The 25,505-nt window shown below is 40.5% G+C and overlaps 1 protein-coding gene across 2 annotated transcripts; it reads right to left on the bottom strand.

Annotated features, from left to right (window-relative positions):
- LOC131224786 (proteasome subunit beta type-3-A) lies at positions 1-23,048 on the bottom strand. Of its 2 annotated transcripts, XM_058220152.1 has the most exons (7): positions 22,897-23,047; positions 22,607-22,788; positions 22,410-22,517; positions 7,198-7,287; positions 3,444-3,528; positions 1,156-1,250; positions 1-350 (listed from the first exon to the last, which is right to left on the bottom strand). In XM_058220152.1, exons 1-7 carry the CDS (start codon positions 22,900-22,902, stop codon positions 302-304), a joined length of 615 nt encoding a protein of 204 aa, XP_058076135.1. In that variant the 5' UTR covers positions 22,903-23,047; the 3' UTR covers positions 1-301. The 2 variants fall into 2 exon arrangements, with proteins under 2 accessions (XP_058076135.1, XP_058076136.1); XM_058220153.1 differs by lacking the exon at positions 7,198-7,287 and having other exon boundaries at positions 22,897-23,048.
- Positions 23,049-25,505: the final 2,457 nt, after the last annotated feature.

The raw sequence follows: 25,505 nt of genomic DNA, 5'->3' as shown, positions 1-25,505 counted from the left end.
GAAAGACGAGCTAATGGATTGAGCTACGAGATAAATCAATATAGTGCAGAGTTTCATGCGATGATGTGTTGACATCATCGTAAACTATGCTTCTGTGCTGAAACCAAACTCAAGCAGGGAAAAATAAAAAGCAAGGCAGCTGTAAGAAAGAAAGAACCTTCATCCCGAATATCTAGTATCCAATATCATATGGGCATGCCGATGACAGTTCAAGAAGCCAAGTTTTACAGGATTGGGAAATGAAGCTTGTGGACTAAAACCATACCCATTCAGGTAAAATTAGGAAGACCTTCAAACTCAGTTAATCCATCCGCCCCTTCAAGGTCTTCTCAATCACTTCCGTTGGTGTGCTGCAGCATAGCCAGCACAAAGATGTTAAAGAGTAATAACGATATTGAAAAATTAGGATGAACCTACAAATGAAAAGAGTTCACGGATTTTAAAAAGGCCGGTTTCTGCCCCTTGGGACATTGCACCCATAGTTTCAAAATCCGAAAACTCAATGTTCATTTAAGCCAGGTCAACTAGAAGACCTGATTCAACTGAATATTTAATAGTAGATTATTGTTATTGTATTTATAAAGAATTTAAAAAAAGTTAAATTTTATCGAAGTACTATAAAATAAGAGATCTAACAAAGTGCTGTCTAGCTCAGTGGTAGAGGTCATCACTACCTTGACAGCAGACATGAGTTTGACCCTAGATCCAGGCCCTTTTCTTTTAATAAAAACCAGTTTCAAGTTGACTCGACGAGTCTTACAAGTCCAAGTGAGTTGGTCTCAGGATCTCGCCGAATATGTTGACTGGGGCTGAGTTTGGAGGCAAGTCAGCGAGTTTTAGAACACTATGGTTGCACCACCAATACCCCAATTGGCTTTTTCCAAAAAAATAAAAGGAGGCACCACAAATCACAGGGCCAATGGTGTGGATGTTGGACACAAGCCCACAGGACACCCAACTTTTTCACAGCATTAAATGCTCATCAGGCATAGGTCTGTCGATTTGATGACTATGATTTACAAGTTATAGCATGGTATAATTCCAATACCAGAAATCTACACAAGATGAGCAATTTTCACAAAATACAGAAAATAACACCGTCAAATCCAGAAATGGAAGTATAAGGACAAAAGTAAAGTGATCTAAAGGACTTACACAACAAATACATGTCCTCCCCAACCACTCAAACAATCACGATCTACCGAAGCTAGCAGTGCTTGAGAGACTGTCTCAAACAGTTCATCTGATTCCTGAATAACATTTCAAATCAGGAGGTCATTTCATTATCCACCAGTACGTAGGGCAAAGAACAAGTGCAATTATAGTAATTAACAAAAAGTTAAAGTAACACGAGCAATTAAGGAGACAACTGAGTTTCTTAAATATCCGGGTGTGAATTTCAATATGACAAGGGGTGTTGGTTAAAAGCATGATAATTGGCCAATTTGATCAAGTTTGAGTAGATACCTCCCTCCCTCCTAGGCCTAACTATTTGTAATCCCAGGTCTTCTCAAAATATGAATTCTTTCACAGCCTCAAAACTAGAAACAGGTTTTGGCTGCAATCTGAAAAGAAAAAAGAAAGGACCTAGAACTCACAAACAGCTTGATGGCTGGTGTTCAGCAAGACTCGAAAAGGTTTTTCCAGTTCTGATCCTGCTTGCTTCTTGTTCCAACTCTAAAGCCTCACAGGCTACTTCCTCGAAACCAGCCATTTTTAGCCAATCTTCCTAAAATAGCCAAAGAATATCTCGAAACAGCTTGATGGCTACTGTTCGGCCAGACTCGAAAAGGTCTTTCCAGATCTGGTCCTACTTGCTTCTTGTTCCAACTCGAAAGCCTCACAGGCCACTTCCTAGAAGCCAGCCCATTTTTAGCCAATCCTCCTAAAATAGTCAAAGAATATCTCAAAACTCTGGCCAGGAAGTGTATTGTTGAAGGACGGACTCATCAGAGCAGGAAGTCCAGTATTTTTTTACTCAAAGCAGTTAGTGAACACAAAATCACTATTGTTGAGCGAGATTGAACATGATCCAAAATCACAGGATTGTAATTGCAGTAGTCTCCCTATATATTCAAGCTTTTCCTCCACTCCTCTTGAATGGGTCTTCCGCTTCTCCTTCACAGGGTGAGAGATATGGTTTAGCTGTGGTTCGCTATTCAGGACTTGATCTGAGTAGACAATCTGCTCGACTTACCATTTGACTCAGGTTCACAATATTATTCAATTCTATTTGTGCCGTGGAAGGAGATTTTGATTGATCGGGTTACTATTCAATTCTATCTTTTATGGTGTGATTAAAAGATAAATCCAGAATTTCTCGATGAAATCCCTACGTATGTTATTTAGTGGGGATGATGATTCGGCTGGGGTTTGTCCAATGTCGTTTATTTGGTGTTATGATGGTGCTCCCTCAAAGGTGGTGGTGTTTGTGTGGCTAGTGGGGAGAAACAAAGTTCTAACAGTGGACAGTCTCCATAGAAGAGGTCTCATCCTACTGAATGTCTGCCTGCTGTCTTCAGGCTGAGGAATCGGCGGGCCATCTGTTTACCAAATGTTTGTTCTCAAAGGAAATGTGGGATAACTTCTTCAAGTTATTTGGAGTGGAATGGGTAATGCCAGGCTCTATTGATGTGTTCTTTTTTATGTGGCATGGTGGGGGTATGGGGAAGATCGGAACGAAAATCAGGCACTTAAGTTTGCTAGCAGGTATATGGGCCATTTGGTTTGAGAGGAATGGTCGATGTTTTAGGAATCACAAGGGGCAGGTAATGGAGGTCGTCCAAAGGGCTAAATCCCATGTTCTGGAGTTGACGCAAGCTTTTAAGATTGCCTCCCATTTGCCGGAATCCCGGCGGGATCTGTAAATCTTTTTTGGGTTTCATACTAGGTAAATATTTGGCTTTGGCCTTTTCGTATAAAAATTTTCAATGTTCAAAAACAAAAAACTTTTATGCAACAAGGGTGCAGTTGAAACCGATACCTTGTACTCTTAAAGGAGGGAAGGGTTAAAGGATATTAGGCATCTACCAGAGGGAATCTCCACTACTGCCGGGTTGAATTTATCTAGTTGAGGCATTCTTGATTGAGAAAAAATGAATCCCTCCAGACAGAAAGAGACTCCTTCCTGTACTACTAGTGAAGAACTAAATGAGAGCTGGTTAGTTGGTTCTTTAACAGTATGGAATTTCAGCTGTGCGTACGTTTCCAATCAGAAACCGATTTGACACCCTCCCTCCCTCCCTCCTTGAATTTGTTTTCAACATCTAGGTTGTTTTTATGTATTTTTAATGGTAAAAGGAAAGATTCAAGAGACTCCCCCGGGTTGTGTCACATGCAGCAAATCAATTTGGAATTTGATGGGGTTGGGCAGTAGTCAGCCCCCAATACTAAGTCTCATAAGCCATGCAAGCAACAAAAGCCTAGCTGAAAACATCACGAACCATGTCAGGCTTGTACATCGATTCACAAGCACCATAAAGTGACTCTGCAGCAGTGCCAGCAACAACAAAGTCTTTCGCAAGTTCCCTGCATATCAGAAAAACACCCTGACAAGTGAGCAAGAAAATATTTTTTTAGCAAAAACTAAAAGTGTCATTAATTTCTGGCTCCATTTGAATAAAGTTGATAAGATGCATGTAGCAAGGCCTGAATTTAAAAAATTGATAGTTGATAGAACAAGGACAGCAATCCACCAAATATCATATTGTAGAAATACAGGACAATAGAAGAGTCTCTTTATAATGTCAGCAAATTAAACCACTTTGTACCTACCTAGTACATGATTGACTAATAGAAGGCCAGGGATATAATACTGAGTGCACATTGGGTAACGTTTCAAAGCATGCCACAGCAATCTTTCTTTCAAATGATCAGCACGATGAGGGAAAAAAATGACAAGAAAACCATCTCATAGCAGTAACAATCAATCATTGCTAGTGAGCAGAACAAAACAGTATTAATAAACTGGATCCATATGTGAATAATGGACAGCAAAAATATCCAGGATTAGCTAACTTGAAAGAACACATGTCAGGAATGAGTTGATAATGAATTCCGGTAATCCTAAAGTAGGAAAACTATGTGAAGAAAACATGTAAGGATCCTTTATTTGGTTTGAGAACAAGAACATAAACATGTAAAGACTCTTTTATGAGTAGTTACGATGGAACAAAAAAACATATATTTGCTTCCCTTTCGGCATTTGTTGCGTATGATGAAAGAAGAACGTGGGAAGTATGCAATTACTAGCATTGTGGCAAGTAGGTTGTTCAATATCGACCCACAGTCTTTTTTTTATTTCTTTTGCATTTCTGAAGAAACTTTACAGTTTGATCTTCAAGGAATGCATCCAAATCAAGATTCTCCCTTTCCGAGTTGCATCAATCGCCATATCAGAGAAAGTTCCTATCCTTGGGAATATTTTTTTTTGTATTTTTTGTTCTTTTCCTTTTCCTTTTTCTCAAAATCTACCTGCTCACCCGACTTTTGCTAAATCCCAAAAACCCTACTATAAACTTTCCCAATTTCCCTACCCAGCACCCCAATTTCTTCAAAACCCCTAAATTTTCCAAAACAAATCCTACTTTTCCCTTTAGCCCAAATTCTACCGTAGTAAGCCAACCCAGTCCTCAACATTGAGATGTCAGTCGGAGGCGGGCATATACGCATACACTCCATGAATTTATACCTACTCGGATTCCCATACTCATTGCAATTATTATCACCCATTTTCAAACTACCTAGAGACCCATGCCAATTACAACCAACCTGCCCATCACCCTAATATTGTCCCTCTATTTACAATCGTTATGGCAATCCCTTCACACCATTCTCATTGTTACCAAAGTCCACTGTCATACAATGACCATTTGGAAATGCCCCTATTGCGAGAAACCATCTGGGGAACCAAAGATGGTTGAAGAATTTAATGTAATAAGAACACTAAAGAAGTACAATCGAGCTCACATGGATTCCTTTTTTGGGGGGAACAGCAAAGTTTTATTTACTGAACAAAAGGGATAAATGCCCAAAAAAGAGGAAAGAATCCAACCCAACAAAACCAACTACACCAGTACACCGTCAGAGCCCAAACTCCCCTGAGGGAATCCCTCTTACGTAAAGCCTCACGTCCCAAGAAAAACAATGGATCTCACTTCATTGTATCTAAAGATTCGAGGAATGACGTGTCACTCAAAATCGACACAATCGAAGATGATACAGAACAAGAGTCCATCATTGCATTCTCTAATAAATCCATGGACAGATTTAGGAACATGACAATGGATCGACAAAAGAACCATTGAATGATTGCCGGCCAAATTGACGGAAAACATACCAGTTGGTCCATCAAAAAAAGTTGACAAGATAAAGGTCATTTTTGCAATACAGGAAAACATCAAAGATGGTAGAGAGAGTGCCTGGACCATGTTAAGCTGTAAATTTGACAGCGCCAGATTTGCAATGAAAGGAGTGGGTGCATAAGGGAAAGGGAAATGGTGTGGAAATTTTATGGTTTGATCTTCAAGAAAAAGAGTACATATCCAAATCAAGATTCTTCCTATTCGATTTGGTTGCATCAAAAAATTTATTTTAATAGAAGGGAATTTCTAACTAAACTGCCTGGATAAGGGTACCTCTAAAGCACTAAAAAGTTAAAACTTAAAAGCCAATTTGCTTGAATATATATATATATATATATATGAGAAGCTCTCAAGGCCAACCAGTTGGACCATATATTACAGTCCACCAAGCAGATAGCTTCCGACTTTTGATGTATGTACGACATCCAACCCATCTAACAGGTTGGCCCTGTCATGAGGATTGCCTTCGGAAAAATTCAGCCACATCGACTTTACAAGTGGGCCACAACTTTGCTATTTATCAATGGTTAGAAATTGTTTTCTATGCTGTGGTCTACTCAATAAGCAGATTGGGATAATGTTTGAACTAGGCAATTCTCATGGATGGGCCAACCCATTTAAGGGGTTGGATGTCACTTGAGAGTTACTAGCGAGCACACATGATTCGCACGGAAATTTACTCGCCGAAAAACGCCATAATTTCAATCCGAATGAAACAGAAGTGGTTCAGTTCCATTTTGATGATTGTCGATTGAACTGAAACCCCTCAGCCATCAAGCTAAATTAGTTGAAGCTTCTCTCCAACCCAACTTCTGTCCAAGACATCTCTACAATCATGACCAGAAAAAACTTGTAATTAACTAGAAGCAAAGAAAAAGGATGACAAGCACTCTAGCATGCACGTGAATACATGCCTGTCCATGTGCTCGTGTCATTTAGAATTCCCAGCGTACATATGTGCATTATTTTTGTAGAACTTAGCACACATACAGCACAAAATCACCAGTAAATTTTGTGTCATTTTTACAATTCTAGAAATACATTATATATATATGGGAAAAGGTACTATGCGCTCGACCTCACGATAAGCTCCTGTGAGGTCAAGCTGTGTGGGCCCCACCGTGATGTGTCGACCATCAACACCGTGCATTTGATGGGTCCCCTCTAAATTATGGGATATCCCAAAAATCAGCCGTATACGGAACTCAGGTGGGCCATACCATCTAAAATCATGTGAAGACACTGTTAAAACATATAAAAGCACTTGGTGGGGCCCACCTGAGTTTTGCATGCTGCTGAAACTTGGTCTGAACCCTCATCCAAGTGGGACACACATAATGGATGGGCTGGATTTGCAAACCACATCTCGGTGGGCCCAAAAAATGATTATGAATGTTTTAATGGTGCACGGCCCCTCCCCACTTCTATATGTGGTGTGGCCCTCACAAGTCACGGATTGACTTGATTTTTGAGACCTAGGCCCACGATGGAATGGTGCATCTGACTGATGGGGTAGATGTTCGAAACGCATCACGGTGGGGCCCACACAGCTCGACCTCATGGGACGGACTCATGAGGTCGAGCGCATAGTACCTTTTCCCTATATATATATATATATATATATATATATATATATATATATATATATATATATAAACCTTACTGCAGTAGATATAAAACTCAAACTAAGAATTTCAATAAAATGTGAATGTTTGTAGTAACAACATTTTTTAAGTTGTATGATACTAAATAAATAGAAATATGAACATTAAAAAATAAATAAATAAATAAGAGAGAGAGAGAGAGAGAGAGAGAGAGAGGAGAAATGGCATACTTAGCACCAATTGAGTCCATTGTACAAATGAATGGCTTGTCATCATCTCCAAGTCCAGCAATTACTGGCTGGCACAAGTATGGCCCAAATCTACAAAATCAAAAAGAATAACATTGCATTCTTTTTAGCTATGCTAACTTTATTATTTGAAACAACCATAGAATAGATACTAGCATTAGACGCAATGATTTAAAAAAGAAGTATAGGCGAAATTGTGGAATTAGAACTTGTAAACTCGGTTTCTCTATTCAGCATACTAAGCCAAGCCCCCCAAATTCTTACAAGCTCTCACCAAGTCGTAACGAGTCATGACAATTCCGACTGCATTGGAATGAATTATAAAGGTTCTGGTCCCTGAGCAATTCACACTCAAGAACGGGTTTTGATTCCTTGATGTAAAAGGCATCTGAAGCCACTTCAATGTCAGCTGTCACTACATGGATGTTTAGGCAAATTTGAGTTCGCATGAATTCAAACACTCACTGAGAAATGAGAATAATGCAAATAAACATAGACACGCACACGCACATTCAAGATCCCGAAAAAGAAAATGAAAATCATCAATAGAAAATCAAATAGAAGAACAAAGGATGAGTTCATAAAATTTAGTGATGACTGATGAGTAGAGCTCGCAAACCAATCAAGTTGAGGATAAAAGCATATTGAATGACTTCTACTCTTTTTTTCTTTTTTCTTTTCTTTTTTTTTTTTCTTTTTTTGGATCACTGACAAAGAAAGTTTATTCACAGAAAGAGAGGAAGACATGCTCATCCATTAAGGAAGTGGAAAACTGTTTCCAGTTACAAGAGATGGCTTAAAAATATCTTCTTTAGCACCAGCATCACTAAAGAATTAGCATCTCCAGAAACAAGAGAAAATATAGTAGGCCCAGAGGCAGACCTCGAAATGATCCGATTCAACATAAAGGCCTACTCCCACACTCTACTTGAGGCTGTTGTCCATGAAATATAACTTTTTGAACCGCCATGAGGACTTATCCTTTGTGAAACCACATCCAACTCTACATGTTTATTCATCTGCATCTTCGTCCAGCAAAGTCATGTGTGATGCTAGCTAAAAACTACACTTATAAATAGATTACAGGATCAAGGATTCAAGATTTTGAGGCTAAAATGCTATTTCCAAAGAGCATTTTTTAAACCTGTGGAGAGCGCATGAGCTTTCAAATCCAGCAAATGGCACAAAAACAGGACACGTCACAACTGTCCACTGATCCAGACCATTCTCCAAGAGGTCCTACCGTGGATAAGCAATAAATTGAAAAGCAAATGGATTGGACAACCTGTCCATCCACAATTTGTAGAACTTATCCCCTTCAACACTCAACAATTCTAGTATTCATTTCTACGATCCATTTCGGGTCGCTGGTTGAACTTCTAAGATACGTCAGCCAGAGAATTTCCTACCATTAGCCCATTGATGGACAGGCCCACCAGATGAACAGTTAAGACCCAAGACTACCATTCCACGTCTGCATGACCATCGGGCACACACCAGCTAGATTTTCCCCACAACTAAAAGGCAGTATACTTCACAGACTGTAAAATTCACGCTATAATACCCCGCACAAACATTGTTAGCTTCTTTTTTTTGTCTTATTAATTATTGCCTATTTCTTTAAAAAAATAAAAAATAAAATAATAATAATAATAATTATTATTATTATAGCTTATTTCTTTTTCTTCTGACTGATTTAAGCGAGCTTTCCTTGGTTTGGACAAAGAGGGAAGTGTCCCATTCTTTTCATTGATAACCATTGGTTTGGATTCTCTCAGGCTATTTTGTAGCTTATCTTTTGTGGTTTTTATGCAGCAAAAGGAAGAGCCACAGCCACCGCCAGAAGCAAGCAGCTATTCTTCGCACAGCTAGGAGGCTAGAAGCAAGGGTCAACCAGCAGTCTTCCATGGGTCAAGGAAATAAGAAGGGAACTGGAAGATAAATGTCTCCTTTGTCAACTAAATTTTCATGTTTATTCTATAGCATCAGTTTACATTTCTTTGTTGTAGTCCATTTTTTTCTATTTATATAAAATGACTGATTAACTTAATACCCTAGTTTTTCGAAAATGTTGGTGTTCTTTTGTCCTTATCTTCCATCATTGTCATGATTGTTGCTGATATTAGTACGGTTTTGTTATCATTGCTATTATTGTCACCATTATCAATAGAGCTATTTCATAGAAGGATATATTCTTTTTGATTTAATGACGTCAAAGGTAGTCCTAAACATATGAATCTTCTTTATTTACACTAGTAGCTAGCATGGGAAACTGATTGGGAATATGAGTGTTGTAAAGGCAAAAAATTAAAATTTGTTTCTATTGAGGGAGGGAGAGAGCCCCCATGAAGCCTTTTTTATCAACTAAAATGGCAGAAAGAGAATGTTGTTTGTTAATTCAAAATGTGTAAAGTGTTCTTTGGTAATTTAAAAACACTTTTTTGTCATTTCAGTCCCTTGCAGGGTTATTTGTACGCTGGTTCCTTAACGTATTTAGGTAGGATGTTTTGTCTTCCATTGACAGTTGTCTAAAACACCTCGATAGCAATCCAAGTAAAAACTTGAACAGATAATTAGAGTTGTACACGAGTCAAGTTAGCTTGGTCAACTCGCTCAACTCGACTTTGGAAAAGCTCAACTCACCTCGGCTCAAAATTGGATTCAGACCGAGTCGAGCTGGTTTTTGGAGCTCGAAAAAATTTCGATCCAAGTTCAAGCTTGCCTGAGCTCGAATCGAACCTCAACTCGAATCGGCTCAGTGACTCGATTATTTTGATATTGATGTTGCTCGCCGAGTGTTTGATGAAATGACTCAACGAAGTGTTGTTTCGGGTGCATACGTTCTCCGCAGGATCAGCTAGTGGCGAGGAAGGAATGGATACAAAACAAATCACTACCCAAAAAAAAAAAAAAAACTTTACATTATAAAACTTCCCTCATTTGTTGATTTTGATGTTGCCCGCCGAGTGTTTGATGAAATACCTGTAAATTGGTGTCACTGTTTTGCATTCTGTGAGAAATTGAAGATGCATTCTATGTGTTTGAGAAAATGTCGCACAGGCTCGAACTCGGAAGGCAATGATGCAATCAGGATTTTGATGGGAAAAACTTGAGACAAAATAACCTACCCACCTTAGGCCCACCTCTTGTTGCCTGTTTCTCTCAAAATTGATCGAATGACATAGGCATTGGATCAATCGCTAGAAAACATGGATGGTTCTTATTTATTATTCTAGAGAAGGTCTAGTCATCAATATGGCCCATCCATCATGTAGTTCTGCATCTTTGATTGCCCATCCTGGCAAAAGTCACCTTATCCATCATCTAATCGGTGGCCCGGAAAATTAGGGGTTCTTGTTCCGCATCTTTAATTGCACATCCTTCTCAAAAGTACTTGATCCATCATCCAATTAGTGGCCAGGAAAATGAGCAGCCCGTGCCCATCTCTCTCAAAAAGGCTTTGTTTTGATGGTATACTTGTATGATTAATGGATATGAAAATGGATTATCCATATTAACTAATACTTGAATAGTTTGATCATTAAAATGGACTGTAGATCCTCTCAAAATTCAATTTCATCGGCAGATAGGTGGCTAGGAAAGAAGGATGGTCTACATTGATTATACCATATTTGAATCATTTATATGGACCGTTCATCATGTAAGAGCCATCTTTGGTTGCACATCCCTCTCTGAAATAGCTGTGATCGGAGGGGATTGTATAGCCCATCTATCAATGGCCTGGAAAATCAGTTCTGTACTGCATAAGTTTTGAGCTTTGATCTACACTGTTTGGTGCACTGGCACCCGAGGAATGAACCAAGCCCTTCTAATGGAAAGCTCAGAACTCATACACGTGTTTTATTGGCATGTGCCACGTGTGTGGGTTGAGAAAACCTCTCATAAGGATAGATACTTCCTCATCCAAGATTAACTGTAAAATCTAGTCCAAATTGGAGCAACGAAAACCACTGAGTTGATGGGCCGCTTCAAATTTGTCCACTAAGAGCATGCATGAAAGCAGCAACTTGTCTTGTGTTCTGCAACTTCTTCTTTTTATGAAAAACAAAACATCCATCTCAGATCTCATCACTTTCGCAAATGGGACAGGCTGCCTCCATACAATGATCATATAAGGATCCACATCCAGGCCTGCCTCAACCCACTTAGAGACCAACAGCTTGGACCAGGTTAAGTGGCCAGCCTGTAAATACTAGAGCCAAAATGTGAATACGTCAGAACCGGGTTGGTCTACTTGCTAGGCCTTTACACAGATTCAAGTCAACATCCAGCCAAACTCAATTCTCACTGTTTCAATGCAAGAAAACTTTCTTTCTCACACAAGTTGTTTTGATAAGATAGACTATCCATAAGGTTGAGTGCTGGCGGCACGTTATTCGTCGGATGGTGAAGAAATTTTATAGGGAAATTGAATAAACAAAACCACAAGAAATTTATGTTCGAGCATTTCATTGTTGGAAGATCATGTGCTAGGATTGTGTGGGGCCCACTATGATGTTTGTGATAAATCCAACCCGTCCATCCGTTTTTCAAAATCATTTTAGGACATGCGAAAAAAAATGAGGAGGATCCAAAAATTAAATGGGACACATGAGAGGAAACAACGGGGATTTAGTGACCACCGTTGAAACATTCATATGGCTACAAAAGTTTTGTATTGGCTTATGTTTGTGATGTTTTCATTTCATATCAGTGAAAATGACCTTATAAACGGTTTGGATGGAATATAAACACCAAGGTGGAGCCTAGGAAGGTTTCAACGGTAAGCATTCCTTTCTGCAGTGTTTCATCTAGTATGGCCTACTTGAATTTTGGGTCCTCCTCATTTTCGATATAATGTCCGAAAATGATATGTAAAAACAAATGGATGGGTTAGATTTCACACAAAGATCACAGTGGGCCCTACACAGAATCCTTTCGCGAATCTCCATGGGAAAGGCTTTAGTAGGAAATCTGCGTCCCTGGGTTTGGGAAACGTACTGGCTACTCCCCCGCCACCGGCCAATGGCTGGTCGGTGCTATATGGGCCCCACCATACTATATGTGTTTCATCTATGCCATCTATGTTTTTTTCTAGATCATTTTATGGTAATGAGACCAAAAATGGGGTATATCCCAATCTCAAGTGGACCACATTACACGAAACAGTGTTGAATGGGCATCGACCATTAAATTTTTTTGGGGGGCCATAAAAGTTTTGGATCAAGTTGATCTTTGTTTTTTTCCTTCACATGGGTCTGTATGACCTAATCAATAGTTTGGATTTCAAATAAACAGTACAGTGGGCCTTAGGATGATTTTAAGCGTGAGCATCACTCTCCACACTTTTTTCTGTGGTGGGGCCCACTAGAGCTTTTGATCTGCCTCATTCTTTGGATAATGCCATAATATGATCTCTCAAAATGGATGAATCGGTGTGGATATAATACATACGTCATGTTGGGACCCACAGAAATTGGTGACGTGACTTCAGCTACTCAACCTCTCATGGTGGACCAGATATTGTATCAAGCTTACTTTTGGTCTCAAGTCCTAAAATGAGCTCAAAAAACGGATGAATGGTGTAGATTTTTCATAAACATCATGGTGGGCCCCACCTTAGTTTCCGGCGCGCTAACTTCCTACGAAAACTCAGAGCAGATTGCGTCTCGAGAATCTAGGAGTGAAGTGCGTATTACAGCGGGTTTCCTATGGACGCGAATTAGCTGCTGACGAGTTGAATAGCCAAACTCGCTGCAGAAGTCACGTCACCGAATTTTGTGGGCCCACCACAATATATGTGTTGTATCCACACCGCCCATCCATTTGGAGAGATCATTTTAGGGCATGATCCAAAGAATGAGGAAGATCCAAAGCTCGAGTTGACCCACCATAGAAAACAGTGGGGATAGTGACGACCACCGTTGAAACCTTCCTAAGGTCCATCATGATGTTTATTTGAGATCCAACATGTTCATGTGTTAACGCAGACATGAAATACAGAAAGCTCAAATATTAGCTTGATCTAAAACTTTTGTAACGCTTAGAAGTTTTTAACGGTGGGCGTCACTCTCTCCACTATTATTTGTGGTGGTCCACTTAAGCTTTTGATCTAACTCATTCTCTAGATCATGCCATAACATGATCTCTCCACATGGATGGATGGAGTGGATACATAATATACATCATGATGAGGCCCACAAAACTTGGTTATGTAACTTCAGTAACAAGTCCCGCTACCCAACCTTTCAGTAGCAAATCCGCGTCCGTTTCCTACCAAATTTCTTGCGGTTTTGTTTATTTAGTTTCCTTATAAAATATATTCACCATCCGACGAATAACGTGATGCCAGCACTCGACCTTATGGAAGGTATAATACGGTCGAGCGTATAGTACCTTTTCCATATATATATATATATATATAAAATGTTCCCAAAAGTTAAAATAAACAAGGGTTTAAAAAATGATAGAGTAAAGATGAAGAAAGCTTATCTCTAGCTCCCTGCATATGGGAACAATGTTACTTACAAGTGTCACATGTGCCAAATGTATCACATGTGTGACTATCAACGCTTAAGTGCCCCACATGAACCACATGTCCCACCAATATTTAAGTACCTTACCCACATGTGTTAATGTGCACATGTGCTATAAGTGCTACATGTGCTACCATCCATCTTAAGCTCCTCAAATATGCCCCAGGAGTCATAGTCCATTTCTACTACTTGCTGCAAAGTGTTTGACAAACAACCAATAAAATAGATTGCCTAAGACAACAAAACCTAGATAACATATCCAAGACAACACGACATAGACAAGCTGTTCTAGACACTACGCTTATGGCCCCTAAAATGAATATACATAAGCTAGAATCCATTTTCCTACTTGGCGACCCAAGATCACCACCATGTGTCACCCATTGGCCCCACAAGCTAAGATCGTCCAATGATTGGAACCGTGAATGATTCCGACCATCACCAAGTTCAGATGAACGGAGAGGATAGAAAATAAAACTTTCACCGGCTCGTGATTCAACTCTAGAAGTGCAAAATAAAATGTCAGCCTGGGAACAGCCAGGCCTATTCAAAATAATGGTTTTGCCTAGCCCAGGCGTGGACCATTGACAGCCGTAAGGTTGAGAACATCATCAATGCATGATTATTGGACCATAGCATATTCATTGTGTCATCGAGAACATGGATAGTTCAAATTGTTGCAATATCTCAGTATGTGGGCCCCACTGGGGAGTCACATGATAGTGATCCTGGGCCTAGACAGACAAAACGAACATTTACAACTATAGAGGCAGTGCTCAAAGCAGATCCTTGAAATGTGGTGCATAGTATGAGTGCACAGTGTGATTACATGGAAATCAAAGCAAGCAGTTGCAATGACGCAAATGATGATAATTACAAGCCTCGGTCACTTAGAAGCCACTTTTTCTTTGAGAGATCATTTAGAAACCCTTGAAAATTTAAGGCGCGATGTTCTTTGGCACGGTAAGATAAGAAGTTTCATCTTCTTAAATGGAAAGAGGTGTGCAAACATTCTAGAGATGGCGGAGCAGGAGTTAAGGACTTGAAGACTATGAATCGGGCCCTCCTCGGGAAGTGGATTTGGAGATTAGCGACGGAAAATGGGAAACTTTGGAATACTATGGAAAATCAGCGGGTGGTTGGTGGACCAAGGACTTTTCATCCTATAAGGCGTCGGCTATTTGGAAGGGCATTTTAAAGCAGGAGAAGGAAGTCCTCAAAGGAGTCGCTTTCGATTTTGGTTAGGGCTCCAATATTCTTTTTTGGGCTGATATATGGGTGGGCAACTCTCCCCTTAAAGACAGATTCCCAAACATTTATCTCCTCGTTCCTTCCAAGGATATCTCTGTCGCCGATTGTTATTCTCTCATCAGGGACAAAATTGTGTGGAATCTGATTTGCAGAAGAAACCTGCAAGACTGGGAAATCAGCGAATATGCGGATATCATGGATTGTATCCTCGCAGCCTCCCCAAACCAATTTTCTAAAGATTCCTTAATATGGAAGCTGGATAAGAACAGCAGATTCTCCGTCAAATCTCTGTACGACATGCTCATTAGCAACCCGGTGGTCCCTGTTTCTCAGTGGCCTTGTTATATCTGGAAATATTCGGCCCCTCCAAAGTATGTGGTTTTCGGTTGGTTAGTGAGTAAGAAGAAAATCCTTACAGTTGAGAATCTGAGAAAAAGAGGGCTGGCCATCATGAATATCTGCCTCTGATGCATGCACAATGAAGAGTCAGTCAATCATCTCCTTCTCCATTGCCCTTTCATTTATTCATTTTGGTCTAAGTTTTGTTCAAGGTTCAATATCTGTTGTTGTGCCCCTAGTGCGGCAGATCTTTTCCTTCAAGCTTGGCATGGGGTCACTATAGGCAAGCTCAAAACCAAATTATGGAGGATGGCCATTCTCGCAATCTGGTGGTCAGTCTGGGAGGAAAGAAATGGGAGATGCTTCTCGGACGTCTCAAATTCTGTCCATGTTGTGATTTCTAAAGTCAAACGTCTCTTGATAGAATGGGCGTCCCAAGTTGATATGTTTAAGGGCTATAACCTCTGTTTCATTGGTGTTTAGTTGAGTCTGCCCTCTCAGCGGACTCTCTTCCTTTTTGTAATCTTTTTCTTCTTAATATATCGTCATCTTTCAAAAAAAAAAAAAAACGCTGAAAATGCGAGATTTCACGATGGCGAAGGAATGGCTAGTGAAGTCAGCAAGATTTTAAAGCAACACAGCTACAGAGCAAACAGCAGGTAAAGGAAAGGCAATAATAGTGCAGGACTCAGGAAATGTGACAGAGGAAGGGAACGCAGACATGCAAGGAGAGTGGACTGTAGTGAAAAGGAAAAGGGAGTTGGTGGCTGAAAAGAATACGCTGTCGACAAAACTCTCGGAATATCCAATGCTGTTCGTTGTTGGATTTCCAGAAGGATGGTTTCTAGTAAACTTTGAGAGAGTTTTTAGCAAAGCTGGAAAGGTCATGGAGGTGGTGGTGCCTCGCTCTCATACTTCAACAGATTAAAAACTTTACGCTTTTTGTTAGAATGGAGTTGGAGAGGGAGGTGGAGAAAGCTGTGCAAATTTTGAACGGGGTTAATTTTGGAGGTCGGAAGCTTTCAATGGAGACGGCACGGTTTGGTCCAGAAAAAAAATATAAAAAAGGTTTAGAAGATTATAGACCAGTTCTTTCTCACAGTTCATCTCTATAAAGATGAGACAGTCAGGGGCATTCAGAGATGGGAAACCCCGTCCATCTTCAGATATGAAGAAATATGGGTGCAGATATGGAACCTGCCTTTAGAATTTTGGATAAACAAAGATTTTACGGCAATAGGGGGGTGTATCAGCTCAGTCGTGATGATAGATCCGAGGTCCAAAGGAAGCGATAATATTCGATTCGCAAGGGTGCTGATTAGAAAGAAAAAATTACAGCCATTGCCTGATGAAATCCCTCTCAGAGTTGGAGAGTTCAGAGTATTTGTGAAACTAGTGAAAGAAGGAGAGACTCCTAGGGTGGAAGACGAACATTTCCCGAGTTCTACGAAATTGAAAATGGAGGACAATGAGGATGAAGGTTCACCAACTCGGTGCTCCTTTGAGGCGCAGGAGTCATTTCCAGATGCATGCAATGAATTAAATGCAAATCTCAGGCTTCAGATTACGTCTCCTTCGAAAAGGATGACACGTGGAGAAGAGCCTCGAGGTTTTAAAGATGGACGGTTTTCATTAGAGGGCGTGTGGCTAGATACAGGGTTTCATGAAGCTTCTTTGAAGCTTGGAAAGACTCATGTATAGAGTGACGTCTCCAACATTAAAGGCTTGAAAGGAGTAGCCGATATGTCTCCACGTGAAGAAGATTGCAAGGAAACATCGATGGGATCCGATTGGATGGTGTAGGGAGTTTCGGGTGTAAGTGGGATTTCCAATGGGCATTGGGTACTAGATGGACCTGATGCGTCATTTCAACATCCTGTTTTCGTGAGTTGTATGTGGCATGTGCGGAATACCCTTTAAATCCTGCACATGTATCAGGGCTTAAGTTACATAGCACGTGGGGGGAGCCGTATTCTCAAAACAGTCTCCCGACGACTTATGAAGAAGAAACAGTCAGCGGGTATGCGATTTTTGGGGAGTAACAACCTAGTTCTCACCGAAAGTGCCAGAATTCATTGCACAGAATTTCGAAGCCATGCGGAAGTTGATTCTATAGATCCCAAGGCTAGTTATGACGGAGAATTTGAATCGGAACTGCAGGTACGATCTTCTGAGCAGGAGATTTCGGAAATCAGACCAACCGAAAGGTCGCCGCAACTAGTTATTTTGAGTATATATGCAGGGTATAACTCCAATACATTTGCAAATGCGCATTCAGCTGCAGGGTCAGGCAGACCTCAGCAGGAAGTCATTCCAGTGGAGCATGGACATATATCCTATTTAGGCGCTGATCTAGCAGAGGAATTAGAGGCAGTGCCGTTGGCTGTTCAGGACCAGATACAAACTCAGAGACATCAAATGCCAGAGAAAAGAGGCATAGTACAGGTGCCAGGTGCTTCCTTGGATGTGGTTCAAGTTCGGATCAGCAGAGTGTCGATGGCACGGGGGTTGAAACAGATCAAAGTAAGGACATTACATGTGGCTAGGCTGGTTGGTGTATCATTTGGAGATAGACCAGAAGATTATGTGGATCTCTTTGACTTTGTTGAAAAGAGGGGGGAGACAGCTGACTATTCATTCTGGGATCAGTCAAGTCCCAGAAGGGAGTAGAGATGATAGACAGTCTCGCATGTCAGGAAAATTTAATGCTGCAGCAGTTGGTTCTTCTCCCAGGCTTGCAGCATGGCTAATCAGGGCAGGAATTGTTCTCAATGAAGATAATCTGTTGGAACATGAGAGGTCTGGGATGCCTGCAGAAGAGTTGTCAAATCAGGGATTTGTGTAAGAAATACAAGGCACAAATGGTTGCATTTCAGGAGACGAAACTTCAGTCGGTAGATCAATCGCTAGTTAACTCTCTACAGAGTGGGAATTCGAAAGACTGGATGGTGCGAGAGGCAGATGGTTCAGCAGGTGGAATTCTAGTTATTTAGGACAAATATCTGGGCAAAAGCGGACAGTTGGATAGGGGATTTCTCAGTGTCGGTGGTGTTTCGCGAGTTATCATCAGCTTATCGGTGGGTATTTATGTCAGTGTATGGTCCGTCAACTCCAAGGAACACGTCCCTTCTATGGGACGAGTTGTTGGCATATTAGAATAAATGGAGCTTACCATCGGTTGTGGGAGGTGACTTTAATGTTGTCGGATTTTCGTTCAAGGAGTCTAATGGGGGTTGGATTGCTCACAATATGAAAGATTTCTCAGGATGAGTATCGCGAAACGAATTGGTAGATTTACCGATGGGAGAGGTGAGGTTTACATGGTCAAATGGTCATAGCATTGCACTTAAATCTAAACTGGATAGATTTCTTGTTTCTTCGGATTGGTTAGATAAATTCCCCTTGGTGCATCAAAGAGGCTTGCCTAAACCAGTATCCAATCATCATCTGATCATCCTAGAGGTGGAAGAGGAGGACTGGGGTCCCCGTCCTTTTAGATTTTAGCTGGCATGGTTATCAATAAAAGGATTTTCTAAAAAAGGTAGGGAGTGGTGGTTCTCTTTTAAAGTGGAAGGATTTACGGGATTTCGGCTTTTTCATAAACGTAAGTTGCTTAAAAAGAAGTTGTTATCATGGAAAAATGAGGTTTGGAAGGCCCAAGAAGAGGAATCCACGAAATTGTTATAAGATATCCAAGATCTTTATATTAAGGAAGAAAGCGGAGATTTGTCAGAAGCGGAGAGAGGTTGGAGGGAAGTTTCCAAAGCAAAGTATAATGCGAGGCTTAGAGAAGAGGAAATTAAACGGGGGCAAAAATCCAAGGCAGTTTGGCTAAAATAAGGCGACAAAAATACGAAGTTCTTCCATTCAGTGGCAAGCGCACGAGCTCGGGTCAATAAAATATCAAGTCTGGTAGTGAATGGAGAAAGAATCGAAGGCAAAGATAAAGTATGTTCATCGATTGTCAATTTTTATAGAGATCTGCTCCAAAAGGAAGATTAGGTGAGACACTCCATTGACAACCTCCCTTTTTCGACATTTTCTTTAGCGTCTTTAGATCTATTAGAAGCACCAATTTCAGAGGAGGAAATTAGAAAGGCAGACTGTAAGTTAGGTAAGGACAAAGCCACGAGTCCAGATGGTTTTCCGCTCGCCTTCTTCCAAAAGTTCTGGGAGATGCTAAAACATGATGTGGTCAGGTTTGTTCAGGATTTCTTTAAATCGGGTCATTTAGCTATAGAATTCAGCTCAACTTTTATTGTTCTAATTCCGAAGAACGAGAGGGCAAAAAGTCTAAAAGATTACAAGCATATCAGTTTGCTAGGAGGCCCTTACAAGATCATAGCAAAGATTTTGGCGTCCAGATTTAGATTGGTCCTCAACGAGGTGATCTCCAACTCACAAGGGACTTTTGTGAAAGGTAGGCAAATTGGATATAGTGCACTTATCGCTCATGAGTGCATTGATTCTTGCAAAAGGAAAGGTAATGAGGGCATTGTATGCAAATTGGACATTGAAAAAGTTTATGACCATGTTGATTGGCAATTTCTTGATTATATGTTGATGCGGTTGGGGTGTAGGGAAAAATGGAGAAAATAGATTCAAATATGCATCCGTTCAGCAAAATTCTTTCTTATGGTTAATGTGGCTCCTAAAGGATTTTTTCCTCATCTAGAGGTCTATGACGAAGCGACCCGTTATCTCCATATTTGTTTGTGGTGGTGATGGAAGCGTTTGGAAGAATGATTGATCAAGGGGTGGCTTTGGACCTAGTGGAAGGATTCAAGGTGGATAACTCAGATTTCCAAATATCTCATTTGCATTATGTGAGCGACACGTTGCTCTTGTGCACAGCAGAGGAAAGGCAAGTAGATATTCTGCGGATAATTAGAAATTGCTTTAAGGTAGTGTTTGGGCTGCAAATCAATATTGTTAAGAGCGAAATGTCAAAGGTGGGTCTAGCTAAAGAGGAGCTCGAGGTATTTGCAACAAGTCTTGGATGTAGGGCTGGCTCCTTCCCATCCTCTTATTTGGGGCTTCCTCCATGTATTGGGAAGCCAGCAAAACATCTATGGGATAAAGTGATCGATGGGTTCAAAAGAAAGTTATCATCATGGACAAGGAAAACTTTTTCTTTGGGGGGGAAGTTGATTTTGATTAAGTTAGCTATGTCAAATCTTCCAGTGTATTTCGTGTCATTATTTAAATACCTGAAATCGGTTATTGCGAAACTAGAAAGGATCAGGCGAGATTTCATTTGTAGTGATTCGGCAAAAAAACATTAGTTCCGCTTAATCAAGTGGGAAGAAGTGTATAAACCAACAACCTAGGGCAGTGTAGGAGTTCACAATCTGGAAGTTCTGAACATGGCTCTGTTAGGAAAATGGGTTTGGAGATTCAGGGGTGAGGATAGTAGTTTGTGGAGAGAGCTAGTGGAGAGAAAATGCAGTGTTGAAGAAGGGGTAGACAAAAGCATCGTCTTTATATAGAGCATCCCCATTATGAAAATCGATAAATCTTTTGAAAGATGAGGTTCTGGAGAATGTGGGCTATTCTCTAGGGAATGGTAAGAAAATCCATTTATGGGAAGACATATGGGTTGGGTTCCACAAGTTGAGTGCATCATTTCCTAGATTGGCAGGAATTGCATTGGATCCTAATATATTGGTTGAGAGGTGTGTCTTTTAGCCGCAATTAAGTGGTTTGGATTCCTCCGTGTAGAAGAAATCTATATGATGAAGAGATGGAAGAGCTTGTGAGGTTGTTGCAGCTCCTTGCAAGTCAGATCCCTAATCCTTCCGAAGAAGACTCCATGGTTTGGCTCTTGGATAAGTTTGGTAGATTTTCGTTTAAGTCTTTTGATATGAAACTAGTGGGGTGGCAAGGTTCACAGGAGGTTTGTCTCACTAGTCATGTACGGCATTATGGAGCTCCATCCAAGGTGGGGGCTTTTGCTTGGCTAGTGGGTAGAAAAAAGGTTCTAACAGTGGATAATCTTCAAAGGCGAGGCATGATAATTCCAAACATATGCCTACATTGCTATAAAGATGAGGAGTCAATGGATCACTATTCATACATTGTTCTGCTGCATCTGCAATCTGGCACGGTTTCTTTTCTTCATTTGGCACGTCTTGGGTCAACCCTGCCTCTATTGATCAGTTTCTTTCAGCATGGCACAGAAGGGGTATAAATAAAATCAGGAAACGAATCTGGCACTTGAGTTTACTAGCAGGTCTTTGGAGATTTGGATTGAGAGGAATAATCGATGCTTTAAGAATCAGGAGAGTTAGCATATGGAGGTGTTTAAAAGGACAAATCAGCTCCCGACTGATTGGGCTGTAGCAGCAAATTTTCTATCCGCTGATCAACTTCCAGTCAGTTGGTCAGTCTTGTAAGGTGGTGTACAGTTTTGTATTTTTCTGTTTTGTTTTTGCTGGCATTTGGCCTTTTATTAATATTCTTTATCATCATTTCAGGAAAAAAAAAAAACCCGCTTAACGCTGCTTTGAATTGGAGATGAACAGACAAAATATTATTCACTCAGCAGACATGTTCAGATGCTCTATAAAATCGGATTGCAATTATTAGCCTAGTAAAGGGTTCGTAGCCAATATTATGAAACATCACCGAGCCATTTAACAGGGTGTTGAATTGGATATAAACAGATAGAATATTCTTTCAAATAGAAAGTTTACTTGTTCCTCAATGTTTGTGAATGACCACAGTATCTAGCTGGTTATTCACTCAGCGGGTGCGTTTGGATGCTTTATCAAATTGGATTGCGTCATTAGCATGGTAAAGGGCATGTAACCAATGTAATGAAACATCCCCAATTTTCGTCATTTCCTCTTGATTAAATTGAGTGTTTGCAGTTCAATCTGCTCAAGCATCCAAACACAGGCTAAACTAAGTGCGAAAAAAATGCATTTTGTGTATTTCACTTTGTCACGACTTAAATATTGCAGTCTAAGTCGATTCTACATCCAAACACACCACAAAGAACTAAAGAAGCTCCCGAGAGAATCGCAACAATTATTTTCAGCAAAAGAAAAGCAAAACAAGACATACCTTTTCTCATAGAGGATAGCAGAAACAACGCTGGCGAAGGTTTCAGGCTTCATATCCCTTTCTTCTCGCAGCTGATAAAGCTTGTGCCGGAAGACGAGCCGCTGATACCTAACAAATGGAGAAAGGGGGAGGAGAAGGGGTTAGAGAGAGAATGGAATCGAAGGGAACACAAGCTTCTCGATTTCCCCTTTCCTTACAGCGTCTGCACGTCGGTAGCAAGGCCGGAGAGGCCGATGTAGAGTTTGTCGTGGATCTTGTGGATCCTCTGGAAATCGGTGGCAATAGTCTGGAGCTGGACCCCAAGCCGACGGTCGCTGGCGATTGCGAAGCAGTTCTTGCCTACCATCGCTACCAGAGCGCTGCCATTGTATTCGAAGATCTGAGAAATAAACGAGGACAAAGAACTCAGAGAAAAAGACAGATTCTTCAAGATTAGAGAGAGAGAGAGTTCTGAGGGAGATCGTTTTGAGATTGAAGGAAAACCTACCGACATCGCGATTTGCCGGAGAGAGAGAGAGAGAGAGAGTTGCAGGAGGGGGCGGTCAGTACAGCAGAGAGCCCCCCATGTTATTATTTTCTTTCTTTTCTCTCAAGCAAGCAACCTGTGTCCGGAAGAAAGTTCCTGTAGTCGTAAGCTGTGTGGGGTCCACATGGCCGGTATCAAAATCCACTCCGTCCATCAGTTTTGCAAGATCGCAATAGCTTACGATGTGACATTCAGGCACTGCAAAACTCCTGTAGGCCACACCACACGAAAAGGGGGGATTGAACGCCCACCATAGGAGAATTTGTGAGGGGCTATAGTAGTTTTGTATTCAGGATTATATTCGTGAATACAGTTTATGTCAGCGATAATAACACTATGAACGGTTTGGATAGCATATAAAGACCATGATAAGCTCCAGGAAGGTTTCCACGGTGGACATTTCTCACTTTTCGTGTGGTGTGGCTTGCATGATTTTTGGATATGCATGGTTTCTAGTATCCTGTCCCATTGAGGTCTGAACAAAAATTATGGACAGTTTGGATTTGTCACGGAATCTCCGTGTGACCCCACACAGCTTCCGACTACAGGTGCCCCTGGGCACAGGCAATCCGCATGCTATTTCTTTCGGATGCGGCTTCGGTCCATCTCCACCGAGATGGATGGATCCCTGGCTGTTGGCCGCACGTTGATGTATGTTCCTTACATCCAAGCCGTACATCTGTTTTCCCGGACGATCCCAAAAAATGAAGCAGATCGAAATCTCCGGTAAACCACGCCACAGGAAACAATGGTAATTGACCATTAAAAACCTCTCGTAGGACAAAATTTTTAAAACAAGCTAACATTGTGTGGTCCTTTAATACGTGTCATTTTGACCTCATCAAAAGGTCGGATGTCAGATAGACATTGCGGTGGCCCCCGAGAAATTTTTAATGGTCCATATTCAATCACCACTATTTCCTTTGGTGTGGTCCACTTGAGATTTCCATCTTCTTCATTTTTTAATCATGACCTAAAACGAACTATGTATCAAAATGGATGGACATCATGGGTGTAAGGAACATGCATCCAACATGAGATCCGCATAACATACATCAAGGTGGATCAGCTGAAGCGAGCTTTTTTCTTCCTTTGCTTTTAGTCGAAAATCACAAACTTAGCATGAAATGAAATTAAATCAAACCAAGTTGTGTAACCTACTGTGAGTGAATCATGGTCCAAAAATTAGATGGTTTGAGGAATATTGATATCTGATTGGTGGACACTAGTATGTTGAAGTAGGATTATTGGATAATTTTTCATTTTCTCATCCTCAGTCCCATGGTCAGATAATCAAATAAATGTAAAATTTTTGTTCTGGCATATGCCAATTAAGATCCTTAATTGGGACTGTTTAATATAAATTAGCCATGCTCGAATTATGCAGTTTTTAAGTTATTCCTAAGTATTTATTTATCCATGGCATTGGGCCAGTGAACCAAAGTTTTTAATTTTTTTCTTCTCCCATGTGCGAGTTTGGAACACAGGCCGGTTGCATGAAATGGGATGAACATTTATTTGGGTGCGAAGTAGGGTGCGACTTATATTGTGTAAACCCCGATGCAGTAAGCTTAATCTGAACTTTGGACCATATTGGATTAAGGCCGGGTTGAGTTTGGTGTGAAAATCCTCAATCCATTGGCTACTCCCCCTGACACCAGCCCCGGAGCTGGTGGTCGGTGCTTTGTGGGCCCACCATGATGTATGTGTTTCATCCATTCCGTCCATCTATTTTTCTAGATCAATTTATGGTAATGCACAAAAAATGAGGTATATCCCAGTCTCAAGTGGAACACATTACAGGAAACTGTGTTGAATGAACTTCGACCGTTAAAAACTTTTTGGGAGCCATAAAAGTATTGGATCAAGTTGATCTTTTCTTTATCCCTTCATCTGGGTCTTTATGACCTAATCAACGGATTGGATGTCAAATAAACAATACAAAGGGCCTTAGGAGGATTTAAATGATGGATATCCAATCACTATTGTTTTCCTGTGGTGTGATCCACTTGAGATTTATATCCCTCTCATTTTTGGAATCAAGAAATAAAATGATATTTAAAAATAGATGAACTGAACGGATGAAACATATACATCATGATGGGGCCCACAGAGCACCGAGGACCATATTGGATTAAGGCCGGGTTGAGTTTGGTGTGAAAATCCTCAATCCAACTCGCACTTGTATTTAGGAAGTAAATTGCCTTTTTCTTGATTTTTACTGTTTCTAGAACAACATCTTAGCCATATCAGTGATCAATCCACGGAATCTATTTTAGAAATGTAGGACAAGTCTCCCCAACTCAACACAATACCCCAAAAGAGTCATGAAATAATTGGTCAACTTAGTTTTTTTATTTGGGTTGACATTTAATGCAATTCGGTCCTGGTTGAACTTGACCTTTTAATTTACAATGCACATGAATTATAACTTGAATAAGAGTGTGTTTGGATTGACATGAATATGTTCAATTATTATGATTCTTTTTATTTATCTTTGAAAATATTTGCATTTGATTAAGGATTGTCATGTTTTTTGTTTTTTTTTTTAACGAGAGATAGTATGTTTA

The sequence above is a fragment of the Magnolia sinica genome, chromosome 14 (assembly GCF_029962835.1).
Source record: "Magnolia sinica isolate HGM2019 chromosome 14, MsV1, whole genome shotgun sequence".
Lineage (NCBI taxonomy): Eukaryota > Viridiplantae > Streptophyta > Magnoliopsida > Magnoliales > Magnoliaceae > Magnolia > Magnolia sinica.
Note: the sequence above shows the minus strand (reverse complement) of the source record. Positions and strands in the feature narration are given on the sequence as shown.